Source organism: Sceloporus occidentalis, unplaced genomic scaffold, assembly GCF_023333645.1.
Source record: "Sceloporus occidentalis isolate IW3139 unplaced genomic scaffold, rSceOcc1.0.p SCAF_2, whole genome shotgun sequence".
Lineage (NCBI taxonomy): Eukaryota > Metazoa > Chordata > Lepidosauria > Squamata > Phrynosomatidae > Sceloporus > Sceloporus occidentalis.
In genome coordinates this window covers 200,039,438-200,055,120 of record NW_028316982.1, presented here as the reverse complement: position 1 = coordinate 200,055,120, position 15,683 = coordinate 200,039,438, and the positions used below count along the sequence as shown (strand labels likewise).

Sequence of the window (15,683 nt, the reverse complement as noted above, 5' to 3'; positions counted from 1 at the left end):
CTGATTTGCATAGAAAACATTTTCTGGACAAGAATCAGCATTTTCTGTACAAAATGACTTTGTATGAATTTTGTGCATGATCCATCCTGAACTGCAAAATCTGACAATGCTATTTAGGAAAAATCTGAAGCCTCCATTTACAGTATCAAATGCACAACAAAACTATCTCCTTGATTGTTTAACTGCCTCAATTGGACTGTTTTGATTTCTCTGCCCATTATTATTATTATTATTATTATTATTATTATTATTTATCATACACCCTGCCTTTCTCCCAATACAGGCCCTTTCCCATCCATCCACCATTTCTTCCTTCCTTTCTCCATTCGTCCTTTACAGTTATTGCTTCCACATTCCACAACACACCCTAGGGAGTGATAGCCACTTAAAGGAATGTGAGTTGTTTGTTAATTATTCATTTCATAATGAAGCAGGAATCAATGAACACTTTGTTTTCTCTTATTTTTGTTGACCCCCTATCTGTGCATTACCAGCAGTCTTGCTAAGACAAACAAAAATGAAATACCAAATTACGTATTAGCAACCTGTGGCTGAGAGTGGAGGTGAAACAACATCACTGAAAAAAAATGAACCTTAGTCAGTAGTCATGCAAACTATGAGAGCCTATCTTGTATTGTGATTTTGTCCTATCCACCTGAAATATTTTAAATAGCCTGAACAAATTATTAGCCTGTATCTTTCTGGAGTTTGTCAGATGCTCATAGATTGGCTGGTATAGCAATTTTAAATGCAGAGTCATGAGTTAACTTGCATACTTTAATTTATTGCTCACTCTATTTTATTTTGGCCCCATGAAAATGAGAAAGAAAATAATTAAAGAAACCAGACATATGACACTATAAAGCTTGATTTTTTAAATGCAGTTGGTATGTTTAATATCACCCCTACTGGAATAATTTTTAATGAACGGTTTGGAATCAGGCAGTCTAGACCACAGCCTTAGATTCTATCACGATGACAACATAGAGAGACAACATAGAGACAACATAGGGACCTTGAAACAGTGATACATGCTCTGGTAACCTCTCATCTAGATTTCTGTAATGCGCTTTACATGGGGCTACCCTTTTACCAAGCTCGGAAGCTTCAGTTAGTACAAAATTATGGCAGCCAGATTGGTCACCGGTTCATCAAGGTTTGACCATATTACACCTATTCTCAAAGATCTTCACTGGCTCCCTATCTGCTTCCGGGCACAGTACCAGGTGTTGGTTATTATCTATAAAGCCCTACATGGCTTGGGCCCAAATTACTTACGGGACCGCATCTCCCTATACAATCCACCCCGCACTCTTAGAACATCGGGCAAGAACTTATTGGAAATAGCAACCTCCAAATACGCTATTACTTTCCAAAGATCATTCTCAACAACAGCTCCAAGACTTTGGAACAGTCTTCCTGAGGTGATCCGTTTGACGGCCTCATTAGAAACATTTAGAAAAGCAGTAAAAACTGAGCTTTTTGGTCGAGCATACCCTCCTGATATGAATACCCCCTGGATATGAATGATATGCTCTTGTCTATGTATGATCCCTGCCTTGTTTGTGATACTATTGTTATTGTCTGGCGTTGATATTTTATTGTTTTTAGCAGTTTTTAATTGAATTTTGAATACTTTGTGATTTTACTTAGTCTGTAACCCCACCTCGATCCACTGGGAGAGGCAGGGAAACATAAATAAAAAATTATTATTGTTATTATTATTGTTGTTGTTGTTGTTGTTGTTATATCTCTGAATATCACTCAGTGGGGAAACAAGTGCTCATGACAACCATGTCTGTTGTCCTCAATCCCTTTGTAGAGGCAGGATATAAATAAAACATTATTATTATTATTATTATTATTATTATTATTATTATTGTCAGTGGGGTAATAGTGGAGGAAAGGCCTTTTTTGCAGTGGTATCCTTGTTATGGAATATCCTTTCCTTAGAAGCCCAATTGGCACCAACACTGGTATAATGCTTTTTATACCAGTGTTGGTATAAAGCTTTTTATTATTATCATTAAACCCTTTGGGTCTTAATTGGTTTCATCTAAAAATACACATGCCTCAGGTTTTTAAATTGTTTTAACTGATTTTAATTGTCTTGATTTAACTTTTCAGATAATGCTTTTAGTCTATTTATATAATTTCCTACTGTTTTGTATTATTGTTTAAACAGTTTCACCCTGAGACTGTAGGATATAGAGTAGGATGAAAATATTTTAATAATATAAACAAACAAACCACTGTGAGAGACAGTTCTGTGTGTAGCCTTCCCATAGGTATCTGACTGCCCACTTTGATAAACAGGATACTGGATTAGATCTTTGGTCTGATACACGAAGGCTCTCTTTGTGCCCTTAATCCATTATTGTGGTGGCACTGCATTGGCAGTAGAACTCACCCCTTCCCTCCCTTTTGAAGCCCTCTTACTCACCCATAAACTTGGGACAATAGATTTCCCAGCCCACTATAGAAGGTTTTACTATGCAGAGTTATGTGTGGCTGCAATGGGGGTGCAATTTACAGTTTCATCAGCAAAAATCTCTCTTAAATTCTGTCTTATGTCCTATGAAGGACATTGGTTGAGTTTGAGGTTTGGAGGATAAGGTTCAGCTCTTGGTCCTTTTCAAGTGAAGATACAAATACACCACACCATATGGGAGCCTCCAGCCATCACCGCATATAATCAGTTTAATTTCTAGCCATTCATTGCCTCACCAATTAGAAGAAAAGTTTGCAAGGGGATATAATTCAAAGTGAGGGACAGTGTGGTGTAGTGTTTGGGTGTTAGACTAGGACTCTAGAGACTAGAGTTCAAGTTCCCACTTAGCCATCGAGACCCACTGGGTGACCTTGGGTGAATCACACTCTCTCAGCCTCAGAAGAAAGCAAAGGCAAACCCCCTCTGAACAAATCTTTCCAAGAAAACTCTGTAATAGTTTTGGCTTAGAGTCATCAGAAGCTGGGAAAAAATTTGAAAGCACAGAACAAGAACAACAATAATTCAGAGTGAAATGTTCGACATTTTGATTTTGCTGCAATATTCAACCACTGTCTGTCCACATACAAATAGCAATAATAATAATAATAATAATAATAATAATAATAAATTTTATTTTTACCCTGCCTTTCCATAAATATGATCAAGGTGGCTTACAAAATTTAAAACGTTACAATACAGGATAAAAAATTCAATATAAAGGTTAAAAACATTACTACAAGGAATAGGAAAAGGAAATCAATAAAATACACATGTCAAGGGCAAAGAGAAAGAGAAATCAATTTACAATGGTCCGGGGTCGAAAGGGAGAATAAGGGGCAGAAAAATGAACAATTTAACTAAGGTGGGAAGGCCAACCGAAATAAATACGTTTTCAGATTTTTCTTAAAGATATCTAGTGAGGCGGCAGAGCGAAGCTCTACAGGGAGCTTATTCCAAAGTGAAGGGGCAGCGATGGCAAAAGCCCTCTGTGAGGTCCGTGCAAAATTTGAACTAGGGACCTCCAACAAATTTGTCCCGGATGTTCTAAGTGTGTGGGGCGGATTATATGGGGAGAGGCGGTCCTCCAAGTACCCTGGGCCCAAGCCAATTATACCTTCTCTGGGTTTAAAACCTTTCACAAAACTTTACAATTTATACAAAAACATTCATTTTTTACCATTGTAGAAAATGGCATGTTCTTAATGCTGACTCTTTCTTAGAAGGAGTATTTTATGTACTTCAGTAAACACATAATATAGTAAATATATTGTGAAATGTAATTTTACTATAAAAACGGCACACATTTCAGCTATTTTAGACAAAAAAGTAAGATAAGTCCTTTATGATATGACAGTAGCGTGAATAAATACATTTGTATACAGAAGAGATTTTATTTCAAACATTTTCTTGAAGAGCCTTAAATATCATGTTTGTGAAGCATTTGAAACATTTTTGTTAACACAGACAACATAAATACCAAATTATCATTTAGTACTGTTGCAGGCTCTATTTTTAAAAAAATCACTATCAGAAGTCAATGAAGAACATTAAGAACCTCACATCCCAAACCTAGTGAGCATTAAGTGAAATAGAGACATAATGAATCATTTCACAACAACTTCTTCCATGCAATTCCATTTGATCCATTCTTCCTAACCACTTCACAGGAAGATGTGCTTCATGCATACACTAATAAACAGCTTTTCTATATCCTAGATATCACTGGGCAGTGTGTGTTTTATCTCAATATTCCAACAACACAAGCATGGTTTACCACATAGATCTTACTCATCCAACATGCCCCAAGCTGAGAGGAAGATGCCAGATGAAAAGGAAAGAACTGCAAACAAGACCATTCACATCTTTCTACTGTTGTTGTATCACACAGAATCCATTCTCATGCTGCTAAGCACATGCGCCAAGTAGGTTAGACAACTGACTTATCAAGTGGTTAAATGTGCACTGTGATAAATAATCACTTGGTTGTGGTTGTCGATATTCATCACATTAAGCAGCCCAAGAACTGATTTCACAGAGCAGAGGAAACACCTTAATTAACTGTGCTAAATGAAGAAATAATTTTAAATGGATTATATAAAATTTTTATTCTAAAAAGAACTCTAAGGAGATTATCACATGGAGGAAGTTTCTGTTATTGAAGAAATGGCTGATCTGCGAAGGCTTTGACGGGAGAGGCGAGGGGACCCTTCAATGAGAAATTAGAAGCGCATCCGGCTATTACACCTTTGTGCTTCAGGAGCATTTTGCTGGTGTTTAACCCACAGTAAACCTCCCGTATGATAATCTCCTAAGGCAAAACAAAACTAGTGTAACTTCTGGTAGAAATCAGTGTCCTGACAAGTGTACAAGAAAGCAGATTTCATAATAACAACAAATAGAATCCAATTGTGAAAAAAAAATACACCAAATCCTTCTGAATAGTTCATGTCACCACACCCATATAGATGTTTCAATGGAATAGTTCAACCACAGAGGGGGGAAAAGAACATATAGCTACTTTCAGTTCAAAAGAAGCATCAGATATAGAGGAAAAAGTACTTGCTGGAGCACTCTAGTGACCGAGGTGGACCTACCTGAGACGAGTGAAACTGTGTCTTTCTCCCATGAGACAACAGTGATGTATGCCTCCACAGAGGAGGGGATAATGCACTTGAAGACCGCTACATTGCCTCTCATGGCTTTCTGGTCCTCCACACGGACTGTATATGGTTCTCGTAAAACTTTTAAGAAAAAAGGAAAATGTGCAGAGTCACACAAAAAGAACCATCAGGGAATAGCCAGTGAAAGAACACATTAAATGCTATGTCTAGTAGAAACACAAAGACTATATTTCTGTTCGCTAGAAGTAAAGAAGAAGGTAAAAAGAAACAATTAAACCTATTAGTTCTTTCACTTTCAGGAGCCCTCCAGTCAAATTTGTCCAAATCAAAAGAAGCCCGAGACAATCAAACTGTTACAGTTCTCTTGAAATGGAGCTTGCAAAAGCGTGTCCATTCAGGAAGGGGAGGGAGGGTTGACAGTCAAGTACAAATGCTATGACAACAATGAAAAGTGCTTCCAAATATTTGCCAGTCTCTTTTATCTTCTCTCTGTCTTCTTCCACCCTCTGTCTTTTAGACCTCCATATCTCCTGAAGAGTAGCTCCTGAAGGTTTTTCGGGCCCTCAGTCTTTTCTTTTAAGATGCAGAAGTGATTGATCCCAACTCAGGTTCAGCTGGATCCTACCATTCCACCAGTAAAAAGTCACTGCCCACTTCACCCATAGGAGCCCTGTGACCAAACCTATGTCATCCTAATTTATGCCCAGTTTGAGGCCACAGATAACATATCTAAATTGAGACTTGGCAAGGATATACTCCAGAAGTCTTTAAAATGTAGAGAAATTGGCCGCTGTAGCCTAAAGAATAACATGCAGAAGAACATAACTCTGGCGGGATACAAACCGCCGCTTTGCGGCGCTTCCCTGCCGGCGCCATTTGCTCTGCGTGGGAGCTGCAGCAGCCAAACCGCGCGGCTCCCGCGCGGAGCAAAAAAGAAGCTCCATTTCGGAGCTTCTTCTTGCGGCGCACTGATGACGTCGCAAAGCGCCGCTGGTGCATTCGCGACGTCATAGGCGCCGCGACACGTCTGGACGCTATGCGTCCAGTACGTAAAGATGGCGGCGCCCATGTGGAAGGGGCGCCGCCATCTTGTACGTATTGTATACGTACTAGGGTTAGGGGGGTGCGGAAGCACCGCCCCTTCCTAACCCTAGTACGTATACAATACGTACTATATGGCGGTGTGTATCCCGCCTCTGTGTGAAGTCAAGAGCTAAATAAGAGCTTTCTAATATATACTCCAATTCAGAGGCTTCCTGTCATGTGCCAACTGTAGATACCACTTCTCTTCTCTTCTGTGCCTTGGTGGAAAACTGTGATTCCTAAGCAAATGCAACTCCATTGGCTAAGTAAGTTACAACCACCCTCAAGCCATGCCATGAGGTTGTTGATTCAAGCCTCAGGACCTCAAGTCTTTAGATGGTAGCCAAAAAAGATAAATAAAAGTAACTGGAAGGACCATTTTAAAACAGTAAGTTCACCAGGAGTGACAGTTAAATTAGTATGAGTTTGTAAGACAAAGTTCCATAAATTTGTTTGAGTGGAAACAGATGAAGCAAAAAAGGCTATTGTTAACAATGATGAAGATATGATTGTTATCATTGTGGAAAATCATCCTCACCCAGACTGGGACTTTATCAATTCATTCCACACAAGTAAAGACACCTTTTTATTTTATTTTGTATTCTATGCTTAACACTAACTAATATTTTATATTATGTATATAAATATCCGGCCATGGAGGGAGAGATGCAGGCCCAGCTCCATTGGGCCTGGCCTGAGCTAAGAAGAAGAGCCCTCCCTCCAGTCCATCTGCCTTGGTCCAGGCCTCAGAGGGAGAGAAGAACTGCTGGACCTGATCCCCTTCCCCACCACCATTCCCTTCTCCTCTTGTGTCATGTCTTTTTAAATTGTAAGCCTGAGGGCAGGGAATCGTCTAATTAAATATAATAATAATTGTAAGCCACTCTGAGAGCCTTTAGGTCTGAAGGGTGGGGTCTAAATACCGTAAATAAATAAATAATAAATAAATAAACATTTATAATAGCAATTTAGCATCATCCATCTTAACTTGCTTTTGGGGGGGGATAGATCTGAAAATAAAATAAGGATTGTCTTTAATGCCCTTTTTCACCTCATTCATATATATATATACTCAAAAGCAAAAAGTGTGTGACACTGTCCTGTGGACATATAACATTTCAGAATGCTGTTGTAAAAACTCATAGTTAAATGAAAATCACATCAGACTCTAACCTGGCCTATTAGTTTTTTGTGTATATCGCTCAGTTATGATAGCATTTGGTAACATTGGTGTCTTTCACACTACACAATTGTAGAACTTTGAAACCACTTTAACTAGCATGGCTGCATTCTATGGAATCCTGGGATCTGTACTTTCATAAAGTATTTTGAATTCTCTGCCAGAGACTTCTAGTGCCTTACAAATCACAGCATTCTTCAGGATGCATTTAAAGTGGTAATAAAGTGGTTTAATAATTGCTCTCTGAAAAGATAGTCTCCTACCAATGTTCTCAAGTAGTTCAGTGACAGGAGACTTCAGAGCTGTGACAGGTTTGATTTATTATTATTATTATTATTATTATTATTATTATTCCAACTCACATAATCCCCTCTATGCTGGTTGGGGAATTCTGGATGCTGGAGAAACTCTAGGAGAATTCAGCCTCTTAAACTTGTGAACATATAGATCATCACTGATTTCTGATCCTTGTAAACAGCCCCTTCCTGGCTTTCTCTTCAAAGAGTTTTAAGGCATTGCTCTTTGTGTGTCCCATACTATCTAAACTAATGTTTGGAATACTATACATTAAACAACATGAGGTTTAGTATATAATCTTCCCAAAGCGCTTCTGAATACTGTTTTCATACCTTATTGTTTGAAAATGGGATCTGTGGTCATTCAGGTGTTACACTAGTGGACATTCTTTGTATTTTCTCTGAGCAAATACCCCCAAACATTGCAGATCATCAGACATAACCTCATTTTCTGGGGTAAATGTCCTGAGGTCTACTCAGGCAGAGGCCATGACCTGGTGGGGATCAGCTGGTTGGGGTTCCTATGGCATGCTGTGGGGGCATGCCTCATGAGGATCATACAGTTTACAGATGATAATCCCCCGCCCAACATTATTCTCATTCACCTGGGTCAGTATGACCTGGTTAAGATGCCTACACTACAGATCATGGGCACAATGATGGTGAACCTCTATGATGTGAACAAAGTTGCTCCCAAGACGTGTTTGGTGGAGGGCTTGTAGTGATGCACCAATCAATGCTACACACTGCCACATTAACCAGAACATCATATGTAATCTCACTTGGACTGGTGGTGAACCAGTCTCCTACCTGGAAATTTGTGAGGACTTAGCTCACTTGTCTAAAGGCAATTTGGTAAATCTTTCCCTGGAGAGGTGAGATATTTACTTGGATTCCATCATCCACTTGCTGCAGCACTACGTGCTGGAGATGGGAGTGGGCAGAGAAGGTGCCAAGCTAGACTGGACCCCTCCTGTGGTGGATATAGAAGGGAGGAGGAAACATCAGGCATGAGTGAAAGTGAGGTGGAGATCACTATTACAAGTAGGGAGAGAAAAAGGCGAGAGCATCTGCAGTTGGGGCATATACAGGTGAATATATTCCTGACCTAAATTTTGACATGAAGCAGTGAGTGGCTAATTTGGAATACCCTGCATTGAGGTTTACTGATTGATGCAGGTTACCACCCCCATGTAGTGAATTACCAAGTACTGAACCATTAGACATCATGTTTCTTTCCTCCTCACTGGTGCAGATACATTGTATGATGATATATTTTATGATTCTAATATTTCCATTATAGTTGTGGCCAATTTACAATCCATAATACAGTGTCCAATCTTTGGTCTCAGTGCAACAAGGGACACCTTGCTGGTAAGATAATATGTCCTGTCTCCTATTATAAGCATGGTTTGCTGGGGTGGAAGAGATGCTGAAAAAAACACAATGTACCTTAAGGCTACTGACAAGCTAATTATCCAGTGTACATATTCCAGGATTCCAGAAAGTTATTAAAAAACAGTTCTGATAACATCAGTGACACTGATTCAAGAACATTTTGATTGAAACAGAGGATACCTCCCTCTTTTCCCTTCTCTTTCTCTCCACTTTAAGTCAACTTCATTAGGATCCACAAAACCTATAAATATACTTCAGAGAATAAGTTATAGTTTAACATGGATTAAAATATATAGAGGACTTCATATAATACAGTATTAGTCCATAATAAAACAATCCAAAACCTATCAGAATAATGTCCTGGATAATTCCTATTTTAATTGCATAATATAAAAGCATTCCATTAGGTTCTTTTGGTGACAGAGAAATCTGTGTCTTCAAGAAAATGAAGACATTCAGACATTGAGATGATTTACCCAGTAGAGAACTTTAAAAGACAAGAGGAAAACATTAAGAGAGAATAAAGAATGACATCCAAGTCCATGTTTTTGGCCAATGAGGACTGGGAGCGTTGGCAGAAACAATGCGTTCAAATAAAGGTCCCTCCAAGCATAAACACATTTAACATAATAGCTCTGAGTTGGTGGGGCTAGCACAGGGATGCAGCATTGGGGAAAGCAGCAAAAGCTCAGGTGCTCTCCTGCATCATCACTGAAATATCCTATATGCAAGGAATACAGGGAATTGGATCTTCTCTCACACTAGTCTTTTGGGTTGCCACTGTAGTCTTTTGGGTTGCCACTAGTAACAGCATCTATCTGCACAGAAACCATATCCCATGGGCATTCCACCCAACACAATTATAGTGCCATATCCTACTTTAACTGATATGGCAGCATCCTATGGAAGCCTGAGGTATATAATAAATAATCTATTTTAATATTCTAATAATTTAATTCTGTTTTAATATATCACTTTTCTATGTTTTTACTTGTATTGTTTTTAAATGTTGTGAAACCACTCTGAGACCCAGTTCTGGGTGGAAAGCAGGATACAATTAAATATAATAATAATAATAATAATAATAATAATAATAATAATAATAAGTCTGATGAGATACTAGAGGCTGAGAAGTCTAAACAAATCTCTCTCTAAAAAAAAAACCTTGCAAAACCCAGGATTCCATAGCATGGAACCATGGCAGTTAAAGTGGAATCATAGACCTTTAATTGTGTAATGTGAAAAGACACATGGACTTGTCTCATCCATTCTTCACTATTACACAACTTCTTCCCTACCTATCTAATGAGTATAGTGGAAAGTATATGATCTCTGAGCAGGAATCAGGCCTAAATTGCAACCTTGCCTAGCACACTCCATTATCTCTTAATGTTAAATAAATATTAATAAGATCACTATTTGACTGTACTCACCGGCCTTAATGTGAACATCCTGACTTCTGATTTTCCCTGAAGGATTTTCAGCTGTGCAATAGTAAATGTTATCATGGATTAAGTTATTAAAGCTTGAAGGAGGGAAAGGGAAAATTTGGAGAGTGCCATTAGGGTGGACGTGGCGGATCCCTGGAACATCGTAGATCTCCTCGCCCGTTGCTAGGTACCATCTGAGCGTCACAGGAGGGATCCCTGCAGCTGGACAGGGCACCAGTGTCCCTGTGGTGCTTGCAAACACTACCTCTTGCAAAGATGCATTGACAAAATATAAGCTGGCATGTAGATCTTCACCAAAAACTGCAAGACAGAAACAGAAATGCACACAATTAGATGGAGGGAAGAAACAGAAAGAAAATCTTTTCTTGCTTGTCCATTAATGATGGCAACAGCCCAGCTCATTGAGACTTTTCAGCAGCTGAACACTCTTTTGTATCATATATATTATATACATTGTCTTTTGAGACTGCAAACTGCAACTAAATGAAGGTCACTGACAGAAACTGAATCCAATGTAGAAGATAAAAAATTCCTTTGGTAGGTGTCTCTGTTGCATCCAATTTAATTAACTCAGAAGCCATAGATTCCAATTCAAAGAGGTAAGGAGTAGGATAACAGAAGAGAATTCCTGTTTGGGATAAAGCAAGTTAAATTACTTCCCACCAGTGTCAGCATTTTCAGTAAAATAAAATACAACATAATATATACGAACACTTTCATTTAAAATGTTTTAATTATGGCATAAATCCAACAAGGCTGGTAAATCTCTCTGTGATCTGCAGTAGATCAATAGGATTTCTGTCTCCCAATCATTTCACAGTAGCAGCTCTACCAGAATGACTCTATCTCTAATTATACTGCTGAAATGAAGAAGGTTTGGGAGGTAACAAGTTGTGGATTTTTGTGTGAGATAACTGTGAAGCCTCATAGAGTCACAGCATTGGAAGAGAGTTTGATACACACAGAAAACTGAAAGCAAGTGGACATAAATGCAAAGAAATGTTTCTTCATATATAGATAGATAAGATACATGAGACAGAAGAAACATTTCCCTTCATATATTCCTGTGAGGCTGGTGATACATAAATGTCCTAGAGCTGTCGTCCCCAAATTTTTCAGGCTACAGCCCCCTTTCCTCTTAACTACCAACTCTAGAGCACACATGCACACACACATTTCTTGATATTAGGTCTGTTCTTCTACTGCAAATTCAAAACTACTGACCTTGTTCACTGCTCTCTTTGCACCCAGTCACTTCAGGAGCAGCAACTGAGATGCCTCTCACCCATGCCAGCCTTGTGGCAAAGAGGAAAGAGGCCTCTCAGTTACTGTTCAATCAGCTGTTTGAATGGTGACCAGGTGCAAAAGGAGACGTTTCTCACCAGCAAAGAAGGACTGTCCATTCTTCTTTGTTGGGAGCAGAGACAGGCACAGCCAGTGTATGTGTAGTGGGTTTACAAAGGCCATATTTTTTGGACTGGAGACTGGGAGAGATTTTAACTACAGTCTGCCCTTGCCATATGCAGGGTATCCATTCTGGACAAACACACCCCGCCATGTAAGGCAAATTTCATATATGCTTGAATCTCATTGATTTGAATGGTGGCACACTCCCATTTCTCTGGTGCATATGCCATTTTGTCCCTTGTCTCTCGCCATCCACGTAAGCTTAAAGCCATGTACAGTGTACAGAGAGGGCATGTATGCCAAGGGTGGGCTGTACAAGAGGCATTCCAAGATGAAGTACTCTCTCCAAAGTATGATCTGCCTATTTGTGTCCAAGGCTGTTTTTGTCCCTGGTAGAGTCATTTAATAATTAAATATAAAATCGTTATCTTTCCCTATTCATAATTAATCAAAATTCTAATTTTAAAAATTCCTTTATCTCTTACACATTAGAAGCAAAATATCAGCTTGGCATACATTCATCTGAGGATAGAATCTGACCCTGAATTACAACAACTTTTTAAAAAGCAAGGCAAAAATATTTTACTCTAATTGCCTTTGATGATGTCAAATGGGCATCAAATATTTTTTGACATAAAGAGACAAAAATCAAAGGCAAGTTCAGGGTAAGCAGAACATATCTGGGTTATTTTTTTAATGCTATGAATAAAATAGGCATAGGTAACATGAATTATTTAATTAGGTGACTCATAGGGCATTCCTATGCAGCCTATTCAGAAATAGATCCAACTGAGTTCAATGAAGTTTTTCCAAGATGTGTATATAATATAGGTTGCAACCTCAACCTTATTTTACTCAGTAACAATACAGAAACATAAATGGCACTTAGAATAAATATTGGGATGACCCTGCCCTCTATTTTATTCTCTCCACTAATTTTCTTGCTCCTTCCACCAACATCATTTCATGTCCACCAATCGTGCTTCATCTTCTCTAGCCTGTTTGAAGGAGGAGGTAACCCACTAAACATTGTTTGTACTTTTGCAAACTTTGAAGCCCCAACAAAATTGCTTGTACCTCACAATGATATTGTTTCCTACTTCCCACTTCCCAGTTTCTTATGTGGCCAGGACCTCAAAACACAGCTCTTTCAGTCAGCTGAATAAAGGCCAGATATTTGTATGCCTCTGAATCCCAAATTCAACCTTTAACTAGCCTTTATGGTATATTGTCATGATCAGTAAACTCTCCTCTTCAAGATAAAAACCATTTCTTTTCCAGCTGCATAGCTGATTTTAGGAAAAGCACAAAAATGTATGAGGATCATGGATGGCAATCCATAAAAAGAGAACCAGTCCTCTGACCCCCAAATAAGTTGTAGGCCATCCCAGGTCATATACCTTTACATCTCTGAGAATGTTCTTTGAGAGATGTCACAAGTACTGCTCTGTCACAAAGCTTTTTCTACACGCAAAGCAATGTCAGGTGTAGCCAACAGCAACAAAAAATAGGGGTTTTTTTAAGGAGGTGAGCCTGTGTATCCACAAATAAGTTGTGGAGCATCACAAACCATATGGCTTCAAATCCAGGACCATGTCCTCTGTTGTAATGTTTTCCTCTTAGGAGCAAAGATGCTATTTGGCTTCATAAAGGAGCTTTAATTATTTAGCAGAATACAAAAATCAATACTTAAGAGGTTCTCTGTTCTCGGACATATAGTCTAAAAGGTAAAAGATACAAGGAGTAGAATTAGAAGGGAAAAGGACATATGGAAAATTGAGTTTGACATCCATACATGGAAATTCTGGACACAACTTTTTAATTCTCTGTCATATGCTGAAAAAAATTATTTCTCCACACTGGTGGCTTCTAGATGTTTTGCATTATTTCTGGAAACTTCCCAGCCAGCACAGCCATCAAGCAAGAGAAACTCTTCTCAGAGAAACTCAGTTGTGGTCCTCCATGCCACCTGGGGGTGAGGGAGTGGCATGACCAGTGAGGGCATTCCTAATCTAGTGCATCTAGAAGGCCCTATATTGGGGGAGGGTGCTCTAAACTAGGTGTTTTTGTATGAGTAAGATGTACTCTTTCAAGGAAAGAAAGACCTTTATCCCATCTGTATATAAATGTATACAGGATGTAAATTCCCTCTCATGTTTAACCTCAAGGTGCCTTTTTATTTTATTTTTTAAAATATAATGATGAAACCACAAAATCAACCATAAGACACCATAACACCCATTGGTGGAACCAACTAAGGGCCGGAACAGACTGGCAAGAAGAAGCCACTGAAGATGACTTGGGGCCGCTGCAAACACATGCACTGCCCCAAATCTGCCTTGAACCCAGCCCAAATAGGAGTGGAAAAGGTTATAAACACCACACCGGCACAGTGTCTTGAAGCTGCCATGTCTCAGTGGCTTCCAGATGGTCTCCAGGTGTCATCAGAGCATGCAGCATGTAAACACCACACGCTGATGATGCCCAGAAGTGAGCTTTTTTCAGCCATCTGTTTCGGCTCTAAAATGTCAATAAGCTAAAGACAACGTAAAAGGTTTAAAATATAAAAAGCCATTAAAAGTGTGCAAGAACAGGCTGGTGTGTCTTGTCTCCTGCTGAAAAATTATAGAGTGCCAGGCTTACATATATAGTGATGTATTTCCATAACTAGGGTGCAGCTTCTGAAAAGGCTCTCAAGCAGTCATGTACCTAAAATAGCTTAATTTGGCAGATTGGGACCTGGGGGAAAACTTTTGAAGGTCTTAGCTAGAAGGGACATTCTTGTGGAAAATCTCTCCTCGTATAAAATAAAACTAGGAGGCCACTACTGCTCACACTATGGACTCCAAAAAAGGGGAGCTAACCTAGTGCACAAATGTGTGTGGGTGTTCTTTAGAAACTCTGTTGCTGAAAATTCAAATCTCAGCATTCAAAACACAATCCATAAAAATAAAGACAATTCTATTTCCTTTCAGAGGTACTATAAAGCAAGCATTAGGGACCTTACTATCCTAATATTGGTATATCTATTTCTCCTTGAGTGCCTCTGCATAGCTCTCATTAATGTTAATATTCACATGCATGTCAGGAAGAAGGCATAAACTCCATAATGAACCTTAATAAGCACTCATTTTCAGGTGACATTCATTATATGAAAATTTTTGAGGCCAAAATATATCAATTTGAGTATGAAAAACAGAAGAGATTTTCAAAGCCATCAGATTCATTAGTGGCAGCAACAGACATGGGTTTCTGCCTCCGAAAATGACAGGGAGAGGTATTAGCAAATAAAAAACTAAAGGCTAATCACTTCAGAGATGTTCAGTTCATCCAAATCCAAATAGTAGGATGATTCAATGTTCCCCATAAACACCTCCTTCAAGAATTTAAAATACAGCTTTATTCTATTAAACCAATATATATATATATTTTTTATATGCCAGCATCCAGTCCTGAAATATACACAACAATAATGAAGCAGAGTTGGTCCCAGAACCAGTGTTGTGAAAATTGTTCTTCCTGCCATGGTGCAACTGTAACCAGCCCATTCTCTACATGTATCTGGAAAAACATGAAATGTGTTTTTCAAAGGCAGCTTCTGCCAGGCAGACTTGAACATTACCACTGTCTGGTTAGCCACTGTTTTTAATTACTGTTTGCTTTAATTGTTTTTTATGAGCCTTCAAGGAGATTCTGGTTTATGGTGACCCTCTCCTATATATATATATATATATATATATATATATATATATATTT

The 15,683-nt window shown here is 38.7% G+C and overlaps 1 protein-coding gene across 4 annotated transcripts in view; it reads right to left on the bottom strand.

Annotated features, from left to right (window-relative positions):
- Positions 1 to 15,683, bottom strand: part of DSCAM (DS cell adhesion molecule) — a 486,147-nt gene that overhangs the window by 393,796 nt on the left and 76,668 nt on the right. For 3 of the 4 annotated variants that reach the window (XM_089511983.1, XM_089511984.1, XM_089511982.1), the window contains exons 2-3: positions 10,503 to 10,820; positions 5,086 to 5,232 (exon numbers count right to left, since the gene is read on the bottom strand). In XM_089511983.1, coding sequence (XP_089368109.1) covers positions 5,086 to 5,232; positions 10,503 to 10,820 — 465 coding nt within the window. Of the gene's footprint in view, positions 1 to 5,085; positions 5,233 to 10,502; positions 10,821 to 11,744; positions 11,764 to 15,683 lie in introns of those variants that run through there. The other variant, XM_089511985.1, reaches the window with a different exon arrangement.